General features: G+C 39.2%; 2 protein-coding genes across 2 annotated transcripts in view; both read right to left on the reverse strand.

The window, feature by feature from the left end:
• Positions 1–5,693: 5,693 nt before the first annotated feature.
• lmod1a (leiomodin 1a (smooth muscle)) lies at positions 5,694–16,791 on the reverse strand. The gene is made up of 3 exons (XM_062998432.1): positions 16,374–16,791; positions 7,318–9,180; positions 5,694–6,449 (listed from the first exon to the last, which is right to left on the reverse strand). The coding sequence occupies exons 1-3, from the start codon at positions 16,788–16,790 to the stop codon at positions 6,423–6,425; spliced, it is 2,307 nt and encodes a 768-aa protein (XP_062854502.1). The 5' UTR covers position 16,791; the 3' UTR covers positions 5,694–6,422.
• Positions 16,792–19,551: 2,760 nt separating this feature from the next.
• kdm5bb (lysine demethylase 5Bb) overlaps positions 19,552–22,493 on the reverse strand; it is a 41,853-nt gene continuing 38,911 nt past the window's right edge. The window contains exons 26-28 of the mRNA XM_062999048.1: positions 22,087–22,271; positions 21,736–21,993; positions 19,552–20,555 (exon numbers count right to left, since the gene is read on the reverse strand). Coding sequence (XP_062855118.1) covers positions 20,418–20,555; positions 21,736–21,993; positions 22,087–22,271 — 581 coding nt within the window. The 3' untranslated portion in view covers positions 19,552–20,417. The remainder of the gene's footprint in view (positions 20,556–21,735; positions 21,994–22,086; positions 22,272–22,493) is intronic.

Below are 22,493 nucleotides of genomic sequence, written 5' to 3' on the forward strand. Positions count from 1 at the left end.
GACCCCATTTTTGTGTATGTGACCCTACCACAAACCACTTTTTTTCCAAAGATGCATTACTGTAAATAATAATAGCCAAGCCAAGTGTACTTTTGTTATATTTGTGCTCCCGAGTATGGCTCTACTACGGTGGCCGAAAAGTGCAAAACAAATTAACATTTTAGAAAACAAAATTACAAAAAAAACAAAAACAAAATTACAAAAAACAAAAACAAAATTACAAAAAAACAAAAACAAATTTACAACAAAACAAAAACAAATTTACAACAAAACAAAAACAAATTTACAAGAGCTGAAACACTTACCAATGCCGAAACCAATTTTCAAACGACAGATGTAACGGAAAGGGTAGGTACCATACACAGGAAGTGCTTGTTGCTTACTGTTTCTCGGGGGTGAAGTGAACAGAGTTTGTGATGGTAACGCTAAACAATATTGATGTGCAGATGAAGCCTCATTAAAGCTTTTGAAGCTTTTTCCTGATTGTGCTGAAAATACCTGAGTGGGGGAGGAGGGGGGGGTTAGGGTTGCACCTATAAAAAATATAACGGGTCTTACACCGTCATTAGAGAACATTATCAAAATGTTTTATTTAGGGTGTTTAACATTTATTATTTTCATTCTTTATAATAATGAGTCAGAACCTAATTTTAGGCAAAACAACGCACTCTGCCCACTGCGCTACTCATACAGCGGTGTATTAAACAGGTTGTATTGCTGATATAACCTGCGCTCACACACCGTTACTAAGAATAAAAGTGAATACTACTTAATATAATTATGGTTTTTTTTTTAATATGAAAACCAAACGCTTTCTTTCCCACTGTTGCAGCAGTTTCCTTCTGTTTCATACACATCACCCTGTCTCAGTCTAATCTGCTGCATTTCTCTCCCACTGATAAAAATACGGAACAAAGCGTCCTGTATCACTTCAATACAGAACGCAGCGTTTAGTCTCCAAATAAAGAACAATTCTGTATTTTACGGGACGGTTGGTAACCCTGGTTTGATTGTTTCTTATATAGTCAGTAAGATAAAAGACAGCACCAAAGCTTTGAATCAGTCCCAAAAGTGAAACAAGTTTCAAAGCCTCTGTATCAAATGTTCCGTCCCTAATAAACAATGTTTTGTCCATTTTGTGTTAATTATTTCAGCCAGTTGGCCGCTTTTGTTTTTCTTGTGGGAATACTTTAGATGTTTAGAAAAGAGGACGGTAGATAGAGATGCACAGGCGACGTCTAAACATCTGCACAAACAATCCAAAAACTTCCCACAAGAAAAACAAAAGCGGGTCAACTGGATAAAATGATTTCCACAAACTAGACAAAGCATTGTTTAGCGTTACCATCACAAACTCCGTTCACTTCACCCCCGAGAAACAGTTTGATTGACAGCAGGTGAGCAACAAGCACTTCCTGTAAATGGTACCTACCCTTACATCTGCCGTTTGTAAATTTGTTTCGGCATTGGTAAAAGTGTTTCAGCTCTTTTAAATTTGTTTTTGTTTTGTTGAAATTTTGTTTTTGTTTTGTTGTAAATTTGTTTTTGGTTTTTTTGTAATTTTGTTTTTGTTTTTTGTAATTTTGTTTTTGGTTTTTATACATCCTGTATATTGTGACATGAAACGTTATTGAAATAGAACAAAAGCTATTTAATATGTTGTCTTATAGTGTACCATGTTGGACAGTTCATCCGGAGATGCTGGCTGCGCTAGGTCCGGCTGCTTCACTAACCCAACCCACACAAAATCCCAGCACTTCCAACTGAGCGGCCTGGGGAGCAAGGCTAATATCCGTAGGTTCACCTCAACAAGTGAATTCCAATTATGTCTGGTACAGTTTTCTGTAAGCTGTGCTGTTTACAAACCATGGTTTATCACATAGTAGTGAAGATCTGTGATGATAATCTTGCTGCAGCACAAAAGGCCCTGTGTCCACCAGTGCATCTCAGCATGAGGTGGAACAGAGTGCATCCTATAGGAGCAGGTCCTCACAATGCAGGCAACACGTTTTCTAAATGCAACCCTTCAGTACCTGTCATACACAGCTCCACTCGTAAACTACCTGCTGAGTGGAGAGCATTCCAAAACGTGCGTTATTATGATTTAGCATTAACTGCCTGATCTTAGGTACTGATTTAATATCATTTGCATGCTGTAATTGTAATCTTTACTTTTTCTTTAAAGGCCATGACACCAACTTTACATAACAGGGGCTCTGCCAAAAGGTTTCGATACCACCATTATAAACTATAACAAATCAGGACAGTTATTCTACATTGTGGTATGTAGATTTGTGTGTATCTGGAATCTAATCACAAAATTAGCACACAGACTGCAAAATTCTGTAACATGTTAAATATTAACTGTAAATGCAGTGATAGTTTTTATTAATAAATCTTATTAATATGCGGACTGAAAGTTCTCACATGGTTTGTTGTGTTGCATTTTGGTGCGCTCAAATGTTTTCAAATTCTCAAAGTGAGAAAAGAAACAAAACTTCAAGCAACGCTGGTAACATCCTGTGTAAATAAAAATAATGCATGCCACAATGTGTTTACACATGGGATTGATGTGACCATGACTTAGTAAAGTGTGGGGACAAGATAATTAAGTCGTGGCCATAACTTGAGCGTGGGAATAGTAAAGCGTCAAAGATAAAACATCTGGGTTTGGGTTAAAACTTGGAGCATTCGCTCATACAAAGCCGAGCTTTCACGAGTCATTTTCACGAAACCATCAAGTGCCTAAGATTCTGTATAAAAAGATTGTGTTGCCACAACATATCACACTCAGTCATGGACAAGATTTAATTATCTTGTCCCCACACCTTACTAAGTCACAATCACATGTTAGAATCTCAATCCCATGATTTTCATCCCCTCACCTTACATAGTTTTGCTGATATTTTTATTCATACAAAATGTCACCAGCAGGGCTCCGTACAAAACCGAGGGGAAAACGCTCCAAGTTAACAAATTCATCAAAAGCTCTGGCCCTAAACAAATAACTATAGGTGTGAAAACACCATAACATTACACTGAAAATTGAAGCTGATATTCCTTTGAAAAGTTCACTTTAAAAGTGGAACATTTCTAACCAATTGTTGTGGCTGCAACTTTACCTGTCAATACTCGTGGGCTATTCCAGACAGAGTGGGCCAGATGCATAGACAGAATAGCTAGGCCAGAGATGCTAACAAGTCACAAGTCCTTAGGCTAGTGTCCAGGGCACACATCAAGTCCATTAAACATAGTCCAATATTGTAAATGTAGTGTAAAAATAAACAAGTAATATAAGAATAACTTCAGATAAATCTATTTTTGGTAGTGGTAGCAACCAAAAGGTTGAGAGTTTGAATCCCATCTCTGCCATTCAGCCCTTGAGCAAAGCCCTTAACCCTCTCTGCTCCAGGGGCCCGTACAATGGCTGACCATGCACTCTGACCCCAGTTGCCAAATAAGCTGGGATATGCTGAAAGAATTTCGTTGTACTGTACACCTGTATATGTACACCGATCAGCCATAACATTAAAACCACCTCCTTGTTTCTACACTCACTGTCTATTTTATCTTACCATATAGAAGCACTTTGTAGTTCTACAATTACTGACTGCAGTCCATCTATTTCTCTACATCCTTTGTTAGCCCCCTTTCATGCTGTTCTTCAATGGTCAGGACCACCACAGAGTAGGTATTATTTGGGTGGTGGATGATTCTCAGCACTGCAGTGACACTGACATGGTGGTGGTGTGTTAGTGTGTGTTGTGCTGGAATGAGTGGATCAGACACAGCAGTGCTGCTGAAGTTTTTAAATACCGTGTCCACTCACTGTCCACTCTATTAGACACTCCTACCTAGTTGGTTCACCTTGTAGATGTAAAGTCAGAGACGATCGCTCATCTATTGCTGCTGTTTGAGTTGGTCATCTTCTAGACCTTCATCAGTGGTCACAAAACAGTGAGGTGTTTAAAAACTCCATAAGCGCTGCTGTACTACGGTGGCCCGCTGAGTCAAAACACAATAACATTTACAAAACAAACAAAAGCTGACAACACAACAACATTAAGGAAAAACGCGAATACAATAAGGACAACACAAAAACATATGGAAAGCACAACAACATTAAGGAAAAACAAGAATACAATAAGGACAACACAAAAACATTAAGGGAGGGCCGCTTAGGTGGCGCAGCGGTAAAAAGAGACGCGCTGCAACCAGGGCTGGATTCTGAGAAGCGTCGTATCGAATCCAGCTTTGCTTTACCGGTTCGAAGCTGAGTGGCTATATGAGCAACGATTGGCCGGTTGCTCATGTGGGGGGTGGGACAAGGAACCGGATGTGGGTCTCTCTCTGTCAGAATGCGATTGCGTTCTCTGCCGGCTGATTGGAGGCGCTTACACAGAGATGGGAGGGGGTGCCCTTAGGGTGTGTCTCTCCGCATGCAACGCTAGGTGGCGCCAAACTCGTCGATGTGTGGGTGGCAAAGATGCATCTGGCTGCTGCTCGTGTTTCGGAGGGGATACGGGTTAGCTTCAATCACCTCCGTCAGGGCAGGGTTCGGCATAGACAGAGAGGAAGCACGATGCTAATTGAACAATTGGATGCGCTAAAAAAGGGGAGAAAAAGGGGTAAAAAAAAAAAAAAAAAAAAAAAAAAAAAAAAAAAAAAAACATTAAGGGAGAACGCGAATATATTAAGAGACAACGCAAATGCTTTAAGGTGAAACGCAATTACATTAAGGGAGAACACAACGGAATTAAGGAAACATTACAAATCTACAACGGAAATGCTCCCAGTCACTAGAGGGCACCTCTATCATTTTGTATCTTTATAAACACTGCAGCAAAAGAAGCAAGAAGCAGAGCAGCATAGTGCAGAGAATCTGGCTTCAGTTTAACTTTAATGTTCAGGGCTGTAATAAATGTTATTGTGTTTTGACTCAGCAGGCCACCGTATTTATCCACTCATACCAGCTCAAGACACACTAACACACCACCACCATGTCAGTGTCACTTCAGTGCTGAAAATGATCCACCACCTAAATAATACCTGCTCTGTGGTGTGTACCTGATGAACCATAGTTTTCATAGAGACAACTAAGGTAACAAAATCTCATATCAGCCAAATTTACTTTTATTTACATTGTAAATCTTTTAGTGTTAATATTTCATTTTATAACAGTTATCTTCTTCTTCTTTCGGCTTTTTCCCTTTTTCAGGGGTCGCCACAGCGAGTCATCCTCATGATCGCTCATTGATTTGGCAAAATTTTTACGCCGGATGCCCTTCCTGACACAACCCTCCCTAATTTATCCGGGCTTGGGACCGGCACTACAATGCACTAGTGCATCTAGCGGCTAGGTATCTATAGGACAATTCAGTGTTTCCAATTAACATGGTGGCATGTTTTTTGGACTGTGGGAGGAAACCGGAGTACCCGGAGGAAACCCACGCAGACACGGGGAGAACATGCAAACTCCGCACAGAAAGGACCCAGACCGCCCCACCTGGGGATTGAACCCAGGACCTTCTTGTTGTGAGGCGACAGTGCTACCCACTAAGCCACCGTGCCGCCCTTATAACAGTTATGAATAACATTTTCAATAAAAAATATGCATCAATATAAAAAGCCATATTCTGCTCAATGTGAACATTCACATCAACAGGTTGACTCAGAATTACCATAATGCAAGCCATTACACTTTAAGTTTAATAAACAGTAAACAAAAGCAAGTAAGTCCACAAAAATATTGAGAGCTGCAATAATATCAGTTCAAACACAACATTTGTAATACCAGGTGTGACATAAGATTATTAATAATGCTTACACTCACACTCAAAACATCCTTAGGGGTGCAAAAGTACAACTTAGTCCTTCCATTTTTTTACAGTGTATACAGATGGTATGCAGTCAGCAAAAAATATTAATTTGTACATTACACTGGGCCAGCATGGTGGCAGAGCTTGTAGAGTGGGGGTCAGGGAGCAACATGGGTCATAAAGACAAGTGTCTAAACCTTAAATTTGCTTCATTTACATTCCATTTACATTTTTGGCATTTAGCAGATGCCTTTTATTTTAAGCGACTTACATTACAGTTACAGTATACAGTCTTTAATTAAGGGTTAAGGGCCTTGCTCAAGGGCCCAACAGCAGCAACCTGGCAGTGGTGGAGATTGAACCAGTGACCTTCTGGTTACTAGTCCAGTACCTTAACCACTAGGCTACGGCTTCCATTTCTAAAAAATACAGATGGTTAACTGGCTGGTATGATAAGTGTCCAATCATAATAGTCGGACAACTGGGTTAAGGTATGTCCAAAACAGCAAAGACAAACAACATATTTTGAGACCACAGTCCACTAACAAATATCTTGATGTTCTGTAGGACATCTATTGAAGGTCCATGTTTTCCAGTCAGATGCTACCTTAGGGGCTTGGGAACTTCAACCTTAGAGAGATAGAAAAGAGTTAAGTGAGGTGGTATTGGTGGATGAAAAGGGACTATTCATGCTATTAGTATACAGCAAAAGAACTCTTTATTTAAACTGATCAGCCATAACATTAAAACCACCTCCTTGTTTCTACACTCACTGTCCATTTTTATCAGCTCCACTTACCATATTGAAGCACTTTGTAGTTCTACAATTACTGACTGTAGTCCATCTGTTTCTCTGCATACTTTTTTAGCCTGCTTTCACCCTGTTCTTTAATGGTCACCACAGAGCAGGTATTATTTAGGTGGTGGAGTGACAATGACATGGTGGTGGTGTGTTAGTGTGTGTTGTGCTGGTATGAGTGGATCAGACACAGCAGTGCTGATGAAGTTTTCAAACACCTCACTGTCACTGTTGGACTGAGAATAGTCCACCAACCAAAAATATCCAGCCAACAGCGCCCTGTGGGCAGCATCCTGTGACCACTGATGAAGGTCTAGAAGATGACCAACTCAAACAGCAGCAATAAATGAGTATGCAGAGAAACAGATGGACTACAGTCAGTAATTGTATAACTACAAAGTGCTTCTATATGATATGTGGAGCCGATAAAATGTACAGTGAGTGTAGAAACAAGGAGGTGGTTTTAATGCTATGGCTGATCAGTGTAATTGTGGTTAAGACATTTAACTGACTTTCCTGCAGAAAGAAAATGTATGCACATGCACTTGGATGTACCTAATAAAACTAATAATAAGATGAAATGATGTGAAACTAATAACCAACAAATGAGTATACACAGTATTACAAAAAGACTTTGTCCCATGATACATAAAGCAATTTGGTATTGGGAACTTTTATGTGATCATACCTTACACTTACCTTTTTGAGTGTATTCATGTTACAGTTTCTGATTGAGTCCAACAGTTGATCTCTGGAACTTTTTTCAGCTCCAAGGCCTGAAACTCTGCTAGTGTCTTGTTTGCGCTGTGAAACTGGGGTCAGGGATCTCAGTAGAGACTTAACATCCAGCAACGGTGCAGGTGGAGGTGGAGGAGTAGGAGTAGGAGGAGGTGCAGGTCCCGGGTTTGACTCAGACATGGCACCACCTTTTTTACCTTTTGCTTTGGAAGATGACGGGCCAGCTGTGGGCTTGGAAGTATTGGCTTTCGGTGTTTCTCTGGGGTTGTTAAATTTGGAAACTTTTGCTAGTAGGGAGTCCTTCTTCTCAACAGAGTTGGACTGCAGTGATGCTTTGAGTTTGGACTTGTTGGTGAAAGCTGTATTTTTTTCTTCATTAAGTGGTGATGAAGTTTCTTGTGAGGAAAGTCGTTGCGCTTCCAGTCGTTTTTGACGCTGGAGATCCATATTTCGACTCAGGAGGTTGGTCATGGCCATTCTAGGCCCAGCTAGCTCAAAGTGATAACCCAGCTTGATTAATGAAGTATTGTCTCTTAAAACCTTAGTTATTTCCATTTCTGTCTTTCCTCCGCAGATGTGCCTCTGGTTGTGAAAGCGAAGCTCTTTGAGGGTGGAATTGTGCTGCAAAGATTCAATAATAGCTAGAATGCCTTTGCCGGTGAGATGGTTGGAATCCAGATTAATTCCGGATAAGCTTGTGTTATTCCGTAAAGTCCCAGCAATTGCAAAGGCCACATGATCATCTGCTCTTGTGTTCGCTAGAGAAAATGTCTTCACATGAGTGTTACTGCGAAGCCCTCCAGCAAACTGGATCAGTGTATCTGTCTTAATAATATCAGAATTATTAATGTTGAGCTCAGTAATTTCAGGGTCATCATGGCGCACCTGCTCCAAGAGGTCATCAAACATGCTGGAGCCAGTGTCACTGTCTAAATAATCATCATCTTCATCACACTCATCATCCTCCTCTGTTTTGACAGACTGGTCATCACCACTAGTGCAGGTCTCAGTTACATAATTACGAGTTTGAGCTTTTTTCTGTTTAGTGTTCCCTTTGTCTTTCTCTTGAGGGCATTCTATTTCTTTCCTTTCCACTTTCTTAAACTCTTTCTGGTTATCTTTACCTTTCTCGCTACCACTGGTATAGTTTTGAGAGTAGGGTCCTTTTTTCTTATTGTTCTTTTCATCTTTTTCCTTCTTTTCATCTTTTTCAGGATTTTTCAGGTTGCTCTCTTTAATTCCTCTGCCGTCATCAATTTGTGTTGTTTGTTCCTCTAGTTTGGATACTAGACCTTTAGTTCTATTCACTCTTCGTTTCTCAATCTCCCTCTCTTTTTGTTTCTCTTCTTTTTCTTCCACCTGTTTGTTACCCTGCAGCTTGGATATTAAACCTTTTGTTTTTAGATTTTCACCACAAATGCTTTTATCTTTTATCTCCCTCTCTTTGCTTTCCTCCTTTTGCTGTAGTTTGGAGATAAGCTCTGAAGTCTTGCTGCTTAGCCTTTCTTTCCTAGAACTCTCCCTCTGTTTTTCCTTCATGTTTTCAACCTCTCTTTTTAACATATCCTCTCCTAGCTTGTTTTTTCCTTTCTGTTTTTCGAGGCATTCTGTTTCTGCATCCACAGACTCCTTGCAGCGTTCCTCTGTTGTTGTATCTCCAGCTGTGCAATTTTTGTCCAAAGGTGTTTTGGCATTTGCTTGTCCATTTGTGGTATCCTCCTTGTCAGATGCTTCTCGGCTTCGTGACCTGGAAAGGCTTTTCTGTTCTTTGCTTCTCATTCGTTTGAGATGGTCCCGTCTACGACCTTCGCCTTTACATTCCCCCTAAGAAACACGTACAAAATGGTAAAGATAATCAGTAACCACATAAAGTGACTGGTGGACCAAATAGCTACGGTTAAGTCAAACATTTAGACATACAGGGGTTGGACAAAATAACTGAAACACCTGTCATTTTAGTGTGGGAGGTTTCATGGCTAAATTGGACCAGTCTGGTGGCCAATCTTCATTAATTGCACATTGCACCAGTAAGAGCAGAGTGTGAAGGTTCAATTAGCAGGGTAAGAGCACAGTTTTGCTCAAAATATTGCAATGCACACAACATTATGGGTGACATACCAGAGTTCAAAAGAGGACAAATTGTTGGTGCACGTCTTGCTGGCGCATCTTTGACCAAGACAGCAAGTCTTTGTGATGTATCAAGAGCCACGGTATCCAGGGTAATGTCAGCATACCACCAAGAAGGACAAACCACATCCAACAGGATTAACTGTGGACGCAAGAGGAAGCTGTCTGAAAGGGATGTTCGGGTGCTAACCCGGATTGTATCCAAAAAACATAAAACCACGGCTGCCCAAATCACGGCAGAATTAAATGTGCACCTCAACTCTCCTGTTTCCACCAGAACTGTCCGTCGGGAGCTCCACAGGGTCAATATACACGGCCGGGCTGCTATAGCCAAACCTTTGGTCACTCGTGCCAATGCCAAACGTCGGTTTCAATGGTGCAAGGAGCGCAAATCTTGAGCTGTGGACAATGTGAAACATGTATTGTTCTCTGATGAGTCCACCTTTACTGTTTTCCCCACATCCGGGAGAGTTACGGTGTGGAGAAGCCCCAAAGAAGCGTACCACCCAGACTGTTGCATGCCCAGAGTGAAGCATGGGGGTGGATCAGTGATGGTTTGGGCTGCCATATCATGGCATTCCCTTGGCCCAATACTTGTGCTAGATGGGCGCGTCACTGCCAAGGACTACCGAACCATTCTGGAGGACCATGTGCATCCAATGGCGGTGCCGTGTATCAGGATGACAATGCACCAATACACACAGCAAGACTGGTGAAAGATTGGTTTGATGAACATGAAAGTGAAGTTGAACATCTCCCATGGCCTGCACAGTCACCAGATCTAAATATTATTGAGCCACTTTGGGGTGTTTTGGAGAAGCGAGTCAGGAAACGTTTTCCTCCACCAGCATCACGTAGTGACCTGGCCACTATCCTGCAAGAAGAATGGCTTAAAATCCCTCTGACCACTGTGCAGGACTTGTATATGTCATTTCCAAGACGAATTGACACTGTATTGGCCGCAAAAGGAGGCCCTACACCATACTAATAAATTATTGTGGTCTAAAACCAGGTGTTTCAGTTATTTTGTCCAACCCCTGTACTTGTAAGGCTGTCAATTAGTTTATTAATTTCTTTTATTGAGAAAATAATTGGAACACTTTTTAATATGCTGGGTCCAAAACATGCATACAGCACTATTATTATTTTGGTGGTGTGAAAAGTTCTTTAACATTATTCAATCTTTATGACACGGACTATTGAGTTCTCATTAATAATTTTAACAGACTAGAGCTAGTGACTTTTTAAGGTAGCACTGCACCTATTAGACTGTGCCGCAGGTCTTGATTTTAAAATGCAGATCATAGATTTTTTAAGTCATCAAGAAGAAGTCAGCAAAGTCAATTTAAGCCATTCTTTCTTGCTCTCCAACATTTAAACCCATAGTAATAAAAATCCAAGAACCACAAAAGACAGGTCTACCATAAAATAGAAGCTGATGGAACTATTTTGGAACTGTTTAGTCACACAATATGTTGAATAAAGGATGCAGTTTTGAATGCAGCCAGATAGTCACTTGTAAACAATGTTGGCGTGAGTAAAAATCACCAGATAACATCTCAGTTAGGCATAAAGTCATTTTACCTATGTGAGTGGAACAGTACAGCAAAACAAAATATTACTTCTTTGTAGGACTTATGAAATTAGAGTGAATAAGGTTGTGTTAGAACTAAATGGTGTGATTTTGCTAATGAGAAAGGCTGTAAAAACTACAACAGTAAATCAACACCTCTTAAAGAGTACTGAATAAAATGTTAAGTATTTCTGAAGCTTTTACATTCAGTTCTTGTTTATTCAAGTTTGGGATGTTGTGTGTGTGCATGTGTGTGTGTGTGTGTGTTGTGAAGTTAACACTTCTGGTTAAAAAAAAAACATGGTTGGGACAGTGTTTAATTTCAGCACTGTTTCTAGCCATGACTTTCTAATGACACTAAATCTCTTTTAATAATAATGTATTTAAAAAAATAATAATAATAAAAAAAAAAAATTTAAAAAAAAAAGACCACAGATGACCAACCTGTTGCATACAGCTACACAGTGAGTCAAAATTACGTTAACACTAATGGATCTATTCCCTGTGAAATGTGTGTCCGGGCTTTAATTAAACAGTACTGTTGCTCGCTGGTGTTTGTGTGTTGAACATGATGGCGTACAGGTTGAGACTGTCCTGTACATCATCTTACACATATGAAGTATGTTTTGTATAAATGGTTTCTGCCATTCAAGTGTTAACATAATTTTGACTCACCCTGTACATTCAGCACAATCTGAATGTAAACGTCAGCCTGTGTACACTAAACTAAAGTTTGTCTGAGGTGAAAGCAAGTGGTAAGTGCAACAGTATTTAACAGGTGCTGCTAAAAGCTTGGTAAGTTGATACCCACCACAGGGGGAGATAATAGTCTTTAAACTCTACTGAGGCAGCATGTTGTTGGCCTAACAGCAAGGAAACCCTGTCACAACAAACACTTCCCGTTCATACTGGGGTCTCTTCTTTCCATAACTTAGCGGTATGGTTTATTGTTGGTATCAATTGCTAATGAGCCGCAAGAGTCATCTTGATCATCATTATCAGAAAAGCAGACAGGGTTTGCCTTTCAAAAACAAACTTAAATAAAATAAGCTTGTCTTTATTGCCTGGTAACAGATAACAGTTTATATGTACTGTACATTCTTGGCAGATGTTAAAGCAGATTTAGTTCCAGAGTCTTGTCCAATACCTGATGCATAACTCTGCTCCCCAGATTCAGCTCTTCATTTTCTTTGCAACAAACGTTACTAAATAATTACTAAGCTTCATAACACATTAATTTCAGTATAAAAAACATTGTTTTTAGGTTAGCTAATTTTGGTAAAATTGTAAGCATGAATATACTTGGTCAGAATATTGTCTGTTTGGTGGTGGAAAAATGTAACGTAGATATTATGAACACTGGTGAGTAGAATTCCAGGCATGAGTGGTCCTTGCCTGGCAGCCTTATAAGGACATGTCTTGGAGTTTCAAGACTTCTTCAAACAGTGCAGCGCAAATCTGGCATGCAGGCACATATCTTTAATAGAGACTAAGAACAGCTCACTGCGTTTATCCCTAAAATTGAGCACTTTATTAGGAAAATCTTTCTCATACGTAGTCATTGATTATTTTAAGCTATGTGTAGCATACACATGAACTTTGTGGGTCTAGAATTACTGGCTGTAGTCCATCTGTTGCTCTGTATACTTTGTCACTCCCCTGTACCCTATTTATCAATCGAAAGGGACCCCCTACTGAACAGATGGTGTTTGGGTAATGGACCATTCTCAGCAGTGCAGTGACAAAACATATCAATGATGTGGTATTGTGTGTTCATGGTGTCAGGTGCAAAAATTAAAAAGCTCATTCTAATTTTTAAAAACATGACAAAATTAGCTGGGTGAAAATCTACATACAACTCACTTGTTTGTGTCCATATACTGTAAATAAGCCTAGTTTGACTGCATCCATTAGACTTATCCACAGGCATTACAAACTGAAATTATAAGCTTTGTACAGATATGACAAAAACATCATAGATTTGTCCCTTGGAGCTAGTTTTTTTATATTATTAACTCGAAGCCCATTGTGACTGTGTGCAATATCACCTGTGCTTTATCAGCTTCTATTTCATGGTAGACCTGTCTTTTGTGGTTCTTTTGTGGATTTTTTGTGTTATCTTTTTTGTAGGAGAAACTTCACTATAGCATTAGAAGAATTTTAGAGAAATTGCCTCTTAGCACAAGGTACACAGCTGCTTCAAGAAGCATTTACTGGAAGCATGTACTGGCTTTAGTGTATTACTATTTGTTTTTTCCCTCCCTAATGAGTCTGTGTTTCCACTCACACTTAGGTTATCATAATACAGTTTCACATCCAAAAGAGCACTTGGCAAAGACAGAAACATGGGTCCTGCAAAAGACATGTTTCACATATTTGTTTTATTTTTCACTATGTTAACCTTAGCAAATAAATAAAAAGAATGCACTACAATTTGCAGTAGAATGACATATTTAAGGTTGTTTCGTGTAGAGCAAGGAACTTATTAATACTTGTTTATATTTAGCAAATTAAGTGGCATTTTTTTAAAGCCGTAGTTGAAAAAATGACTGTTAGCCTCAGTCAATAGACTGAACATTCTCTTTATTGACTATCTGCACTAAGTAATAGCTTAAAATAAGTATGCTGGGAACAAAGGCAACCACAAATTAAATGATGCTTTGAGTACGCAACTGTAAATCCCAACAACTTAAATTATTTAAACTAAAAGTTTTAGTTTCCTCCCACAAATCCAAAGACATGCAGTCAGCAGTCAGACTAACTGGAGCTACTAAAAATCAAAAGTGAAAGTTTGTGTTCGAAGGTGTGTGTGTGTGTGTGTGTGTGTGTGTGTGTGTGTGTGTGTGTGTCAGCCTGTGATGGACTGGAGACCTGTCCAAGAAAAAGCAAAGATGAATGAATGAATGAATAAATCCTTGGGTTTTGGGGAAACCCAAGTTTATTTAACTAGATGGTTAGATTTCCAGAATTTATGCTTTTAACAAGTTTTTGAAGTTTTTAAGTTTTTGTGAGGTATCAGTCATAATTATTACACATTAATTGGCACTGACCCTTTGCTCTAGGAGGTCAAGTGGACCCAAACCATTCCAGCAAAAGTTCTCAATTGCTTCCTTTTAGATCTATACCATTCTCACATGCATTAGACCATTTGGACAAAATATAGTCTTATATACTCTTTAGACTTTTTTTGCATTGTGTACATCAGTGCCTAGTTTGTTTATTTTTTTTAATCATCTACCAATGAATCTACCAAAATAGCCTGCTCATTATTTTTAATACACAAAGCATGGAAGAAAATTAATTGCTTTGTTGTGTAGAGTAGTACTTATATCTGGAAGCATCTGCACATGTTATTTTTTAAGTAGTTTCTTTTGAGTTTTTCATTTATCGTCACGTCACTTAAATATGGTTGCTGAATAGCTTGGAGCATTGACTTCCCTGTGCTGACCATCTGCCAGCAATAAGAACTGTGTTGATGGTCCGGCAATTTCATAAAGGTCTGCTTGTCACAGAAAGACCAACTGCCTAGCAGAGATGATTAAAGATGTATTCTGTAATATTTTTACCTTCACAGATTAATTGCATAACTTGAATGGAATTTAAACATGGAAATTATGGAAATAGGATTGCACACTTACATTCCTAAGCATAATGATGTTTAAAACTCATATTCAAAGGCTTTGTAGTGTCAGAGATTAGAATATACAGCTAAACAGGGTCGATTTAGAAAAATCAAATAACATGTACTTTTAAAAACTAAAACTGTGTGATAATATACCTCAGGGGTAGTACCAACCTTCACATCTAGAACATTCGTAATGCTTTTTAAAATGCTGTTAAACAAATCCTACATGTTTTTGTTAAAATATTGGACCTTTTCTTTAAGAAGAAAATCTTCCAGTTTATTCAGCTATAAAAATGCAGCTAGCAACAGACACTGTGGGCACATTATTTTCCAAGTCATTTAAAAAAGCTGTCAAAATCATGTAGTGGAATGTTTGCCTTTCGAGGTATGTACAAAAAACCTAACCAGCAATGAATGTCTGACTGGAATGGTCAAGTTCTCTCTAGAGATTCAATTCTCAGCTGTGCTGTCTGCTGGCCAGTACACAGACATGATTCGCTGATTTTCCTCAACCTCTCAAAAGCATGCCAGTAGGTGATTTGACCACTCTCCAGTAAATAGGTAAATGGTAAGTCTTTGTTGCCCTATTATGGACTAGCACAATGTCTAGGGTGTATATGACTTTAAACCTATTGTTTTCGGGAAGGCTCCAGACCTGGTATGATTTTGATCAGGATGAAGCAATGACTGAAGATTGAAGAATCACAAGAATTATGAATGTGATTTTAATTAGTAAACTAATTTTTCATTATTTAAAAAAGATTATATTATTGTTTTTATACCAGACAGTTATTAACTATAAAATCACATGGCATTTACCTGATTTAAAAATGGTATTTGGCAAAATAACAAGATTAACTATTTTGTTGCTTTAGGATTGGGGTACTATACCAGTACTTTTATGGTATGACAGCCACTTCAATTACAAGTGGTTCAATTACAACCACATGTAAAACATGTCTGGCACAATTAAACAGTATATGACATGAATGTGATATTTTTAACTTCTCCAGCTACTCCATCATCCTTAATGTGTGGTTGCAAATGTGTGCAGAATGAGAAAGAAATGAAGCATAATAACACCTTAAAGAAAAAACATTCAGGTTTAGCTATTTTAATAGCACAAAGTATGCATAATATCAGAAGTCTATTTTTCCTTACAAATGTCTGTTATGAGAAAAAGGCAAAAAGACTAGACCAATGACATCAACTCATCTTTCAATAGTCAATGTTGGTGCCTGAACCAGAAAAAACATGACTTTCATGTTATTGGTCAGTTTTTCTTTCTTTTTTTATCACTGTTATGAGGAAAGACAATTCACTTTTTCTAAAACTGGAGTTATACAACCTGTTCGCTATTATACCAATTGCCACATATCCCTATAAGGTAGTTTGGGTGTTAATGACAGCAACTTAAAACAGCAGTTGACATAAGCACTTAAAATATTCTTATGCAATAACTGCCTGTAATGTTTATTATTTATAATACAGTACAGTACTAAAGCACTATATAATATCATTACATTATCTAATCATGTGTTTAGAGACTTTTTTGTCAGAAATATGGGTTCTGATACGTACTTCATCCTGGGTTTTTAGACTAGGAATATTCGAATATAGAAATAAAATGATTTATCTATAATAATGCTTTTAAAAATTACAATTGTTTACAGTTCAGCCTGTATGTATCACCTCAAACGACAGCTCCCTCTCGATGAGTTTCTTGGTCTCTCTCTCACAGTAATCCAGCATGGCTTCTCGATCATATCCTCGGGTTGGTTGTTTGTCAGTCTGATTACGCTGTCTGAGTCCGACTGGTACATTAGGATCTGGATCGATAATAACCAGTTCCCTCTCCAGTTCTTCCACTTCATCCGGAGATAAAGTCTCTAACAAACTCTCAATATCCGAGTCCTCACTCACAGTGCGCTCACTGCGAGTCAGACCAACTTTTCTCCGAGACATTACAGTAATAAAACCTTCAAAGTTATAAAAGTAACAAATAATAAAGTACTGGGCTTTTAGAAATGTAACTATAAAACGCCGATAAGTTGTCGACTGAAACACAGGGGTCTGAACAGCACAACCTTCTACATCAGCAGCACACATCAGTGTCAACACAGCCGCCCGCACTAACACTAACACCAGCACTGCGTCACATCATGGTGGCGCACTGGTTTTTAACATTGTGTATGGGAGAACGGGGTTGGTGGGCTTAGGGGCTGGTTGACCTCACATGGATATTTTTGGAATATCACCAGCAGTGGTACAGCATTCATTTTCAATTACAGCTAGCAATTTACAGCAACAAGAGGCAGAGCAAACAGTGACCAGTGTTTCCACTCCTTGGGATTTTTCCCAAAATTTTGGGATTTGGGGATTTTGCCAAGTAATCTTGGGATTTTTAAGTTGCACTCAAGCAATTAAAATCTGCATGAAATTTGATGGACTACATTCATAAATAAGGAATGACAAAGCAATCTACTATTAAATAATAACTTTTGGTTGTCGCTGGTCATTTCTACGGCTACTGTACATTTACTTTATTACTTTGGGCGGCACGGTGGCTAAGTGGGTAGCACTGTCGCCTCACAGCAAGAAGGTCGTGGGTTCGATCCCCAGGTGGGGCGGTCCGGGTCCTTTCTGTGTGGAGTTTGCATGTTCTCCCCGTGTCCGTGTGGGTTTCCTCCGGGTGCTCTGGTTTCCTCCCACAGTCCAAAGACATGCAAGTGAGGTGAATTGGAGACACTAAATTGTTCATGACTGTGTTCGATATAACCTCGTGAACTGATGAATCTTGTGTAATAACTACCGTTCCTGTCATGAATGTAACCAAAAGTGTAAAACATGATGCAAAAATCCTAATAAACAAACAAACTTCATTACTTACTTACATTTTCTTGGACGCAAGTACATGTCGTCACGTCTGTTGTCATCCGTGCATTTCATTTCAGTTTAAAATCAGATTTTCTCATGGTATCGTTTGATGATTGTTTTTGTGAATAATTGTGAAAATACATTATATTAATCTTCACAAGTTTGTCATTTTCAGTTATTTGGGATTTTTAGTACAATCTTGGGATTTTTGTGGCAAGATCTTGGGAATTCTTAAAATGGACAATGCCAACACTGCTTGCAACGCAAAGTGGTGGATTGGCCAACGCGACAAAGTTTAACTTCATGCAAATTACGAGGTGAAATTATCAATGAGGATTAAGTAAGCATTGAGCAGAGTGGTATGCATTTATCTCCACCACCATGGATCAGTAGGCTCCGTTTTTGGTTTCTAGATAATTGTTCCTACTAGAGTCAGAAGAAAGTCATAGACGTGGTGTCAAACTTCAGCAAATAAACGGCAGCGATCCCAACAAACAAACAGTTTTCTTGTCATAACGACTACACAGACAGTGGTGCTCCATGCATGGATGATATTTATAGACAAGCAGTTAAACTCCAGGATTTGTATTTTTAGCAGGACCACATGTGCTTGTGAAGGTATTTGATTTGTCTCTTGATGCATGCTCAATAATCCAGGTACACAAATCCACAATGTTGAGTCAGTTCATCTGGACACAAGTTTTGTAGACATACGTTTCATCACTCATCCAAGTGACTTCTTCAGTCCGAGCTGGTGGTGAATACCCCAACCTTATATGCAGACGATTTGCATAACGACCTATTGCATGGGGTTATTCACCACCAGCTCAGACTGGTGTCCAGATGAACTGATTCAACTTTGTGGTATTTGATTTGTGGTCGAATAGGGTTTTTTTCTACACACTCTCTAGAAACTAGCAAGTAAAATATGCTATACAGTCATGGCATTTTTTGCTTGGAGTTAGGGAAACCATGGCATCCTGCTGCGAGTGTGAACACTGGTAGAGCTATCAGCAATTGGGCAGGTGAATAGTTACAGCTGGTGTCTATGCTTATGATAATTTTCCCCTATATGATAATTATGATTTCCCCTTATGATAATTTTCCCCTATACAGTTTTTTTCTATAGCAATTCTTCTGCCTCACACAACACCACAGACTCATGTTCTTTTTACCAGCCAGCAGTAGATTCTCGCAGAGATGAGTCACACTATGCCCCATGTTAAACACGGCCAATTGTGTCAGTTGGACACCTGGTAAGATCTGTCGCTCCAAAGCTCTTCATGGTAGTGAGCTAGCATATTAGACTGTGACTCCATCTAAGTGGCAATGCTAGTGATTTTAAAGAAAAGTGTACTTTAATAGATCACATGCAAGACCAGGCTTAAAGTGATGCTTGACAGGATTTAAACATCTCAAACACCACCCTTTCCTGTATGTAGATGCCCAGCAGTCTGCACCAGTGGGGATTTAAACCCTGGATACCAGCGGTAGTGGGCTAGCGTAATTTACCGCTGCATCACCCAAGCGCCCCAGTCCTAAACATTCTCTGTGGAATGGAAACCTTGTTTTTAGTGTTTGTTGTAATTGTAAGGCATAAGAAATAACAAGATACATTTGCAGACATGTTTGTGATTTTGATTGCCTGTTTATCCTGAGCTGTAAGTAATTGTCCACATCAGATTAAAGTAAACCTGGTATTTCTTAAAAGACAGGTGTCACAATTTTTACACAATATTTTTTTAGTCTGTGTTGAATTGTGACCAAAATGCTTTGTACTGTCAAATAAATTACATTCTAAAGCACAAGTCCTACTTTTTTCTAAACTGTACATTAAGTAAAAAAATTTAATGCAGTTTACCATGAGTGCATCAAGTCCAAGAAGTTAAGCATGAAAAAGGATAAAAAAAGCCTGCCAGCATGCATTCATTTCAGCTGACATCTGACAAATAAGCACAATATGGTTTAGCCAGACAACAAAATACACTAAACATTGTGTAAGATATTAAACAAAAGGTTTTTTTTTTATTCCACACTATAAACTGGGACATTTTAAACAAGCGTAACCCAGCTGCCCACTTCATCCTCCCTCCCCAGAAAATAGCCCAAGTGAGTTCTATGGCAGTTTCTTCTATACACGTCTTCCTGGCTGCTACATCACTAGTCACCAAACCAGACTGCACCGTCTATACTTTACACTTCCTGTACAATGAACCATCACCCCTCAAGCAGTAACAGCACACAGTTCATAAAGACACACAAGCCCCCAAATGCTTACTGACATTATTATTGCTCAGATAAATAATCTAATCTACATAACGAAAACAATTAACAGAAAATTATATTATTCCAGATGCATGTGTACTGAACAGTGGGTTTTCCAAAAAACGTCTCATTATTTCTTATTTACTGGAGTTATTTGGTATTTAAAAAAGGTTGCTGTTTCTGTAACATTTTGCATGCAGAAGAAAACCTTCTGTTTTACATTACATGCTTTGAACAAAATGACCGCTTTCTTTTCTCCACAATGCAACGGATTAAAAACCCATGCTGTACATTTCACACTTCACTATGCAGCTCTTTTCATTAAGCATATTTTTGAAACCACAAACAGTTCAAATAGAAGGAAAACATTGTAAAAATACAAAATATGACCAAATAGCATCATTCAAAACAATAAAATAAAAAAACAGGAAATAGCACCGTTGTTACAGAGGTCAGAGATAGTTGGTAAGGGTCAGTTACACATTGGAAAAAGGGCAGTACAAAGGGGAGGGCCAAGGGGGAAAGAGGAAATTAACTGGCATTTATCCATCAAGGCCTCATCATTTTCCTCTTCATTCCCTCTGTCACACTGTCTCATTTTCGCCGCTGGTCTGTGTTCTGTGTGATGCATTTTGAGCACATGTAGTCCTCTTCTGCTGCCATTTTTGCTGAAACGCCTACACAGATCATATGGAACCACTGGTTACAGCAGTCACACTGAACCCAGAACACCTGCAGAGAAACAGGCAGAAAATACACTCATTACATACTGTTTACATACTGTGTAAAACTGAATCATCCTGATCCAAAACACACACTGGGTGTGTTCAAAAACCTAGTGAGCGCTCTACATAGACAGCATTTTACATCATCCTACGCACGCTCCAGAGAAGAAGCCTTAAAATACTGCCTATTAAGGTGCTTAAATTTGAACGGTATTTTGACTGAACAAAGAGGGAGCATCCAATGCTGCTTTAGCAGTGAAGGCAATCCCAACATTCAGTGCGGCACAACTTTTCTCAAAAAAAAATTACAAATATGGCGGACGAATGTGGAGCAACAAATATATTTTCAAATATAAATAAATTATCATTGATTTTTAATTCGTATAAGTGTCATTTATTTGCAAATTGGGCTTGTCAGCGACATTTTAACTGTTTTCGGTACACAGAGAGAGATGTTAGTTGACGTACTAGAACGTTGTGCCACCTCATTTCATTGGTTTGAATGGCATGAGGCTAATTGTGTTTGCTTAGTAAGCGAAAACTGATGGAATCGCTGTAATTGCTGTCTAAGTAGGGCATCCGAATAACCTGACTTATAAGTCGATGACTTATTAGAGTCCTCTCTACTTAGGCAGCTGCCTATGTAGGCAGTAGACAGCAGGGTAGCTCACTAGGTTTTTGAACAGACCCATTGACTCACTTGAGCAGTAAATTTGCCCTCTGCATGTTTTGCAGAGGTAGGAGGAAAACAAAAGTACCTGGAGAAAACAAACAGATGTGGGAAGAACATGCTGATTTAAACCCAGGACACCAGAACCTTTGTGCTGTATGGCACCCACTTCACCAGCACCACAAACATGCTTTGTGTGAATTTTATCTGATTTTTATTCATTCATTTTTACCAGCCAGTTCATTAAGTTGGGATCGCAGTGGGTCACCTGCAGTCAGGCACTGATTAATTCATATGAATGACATATGATTAATTCGTCATGAACTTGTATATTATGCTTGAGGTCTGGGCTCTGTACAGGCCACTGGAGTTCCTACACACACAGTGTTTTTAGGGACCTTGCCTCATATTCCTGCTGGAATATAAAAAGGGCCTTCCCCAATCTGTTGCCACCTCATATAAAGAATTTAATTTATTTTATATTATTGATTTGATAGACTCATGCAGATGCACACACCTCATCTCCAGCTGGTTGTAGGCAGCTCTCGGCTGGGCAGAGGACCATGTCCTCCTCTGAATCATCTGACTGGGACATATCAGAGAGGTAAGTAGGAGACGCCGATGTTGCTTTCCTTTCTCGTCTCTTTTCTTTTCTCATCCGCTGCTTCTTCCTTTTCAGGAACCTTCGCTCCCTCGCCTCAACGTCTGACCCCATCTCCTCATCTATCTCCATCCGCCTCTTTGCTTTCTTCTCTGCTGGTGTCACTGCGTCTCTCTTCAGAAGAAAAGACGAGATTGAAATATCCTTCCAACACACGAGGCTTACTGTCTGCGTTCTTACTATAATCACTTATATGCACATTCTTACCTCCATGTGTTCCTGAGTGTGATAGGGTGAGTGCCGTGGGCTATCGCTAGCTGGGTGTGTGTGCTGAGGACTGCACTGGGCAGGAGGGCCATTCAGGAGCAACATGTAGAGCTGCTGAGTCTCAGGCAATGAAACCTGCAGCAACAGTCCCTCCACCATCAACTCCTCCAGCTCTGCACTTAGACCTAACACCCACACATATACACAAGCTTAGTTCATCCTAAAATGTTCTCAGTGTAAAATACACAATTTACAAGAAAAGAACATGCAAAATAATGCAAACTAATGTAGATATATCTATTTTTTTATATGCATTTTCTCCCCATTTTCCTCCCGATTTAATGCACTCAATCTTTGTCTTCCGCTGCTGAGAGATACCTAATTGCATCCAAGGAGAGCACGTCGCT

This window comes from Trichomycterus rosablanca, chromosome 7 (genome assembly GCF_030014385.1).
Source record: "Trichomycterus rosablanca isolate fTriRos1 chromosome 7, fTriRos1.hap1, whole genome shotgun sequence".
Classification (NCBI taxonomy): Eukaryota; Metazoa; Chordata; class Actinopteri; order Siluriformes; family Trichomycteridae; genus Trichomycterus; species Trichomycterus rosablanca.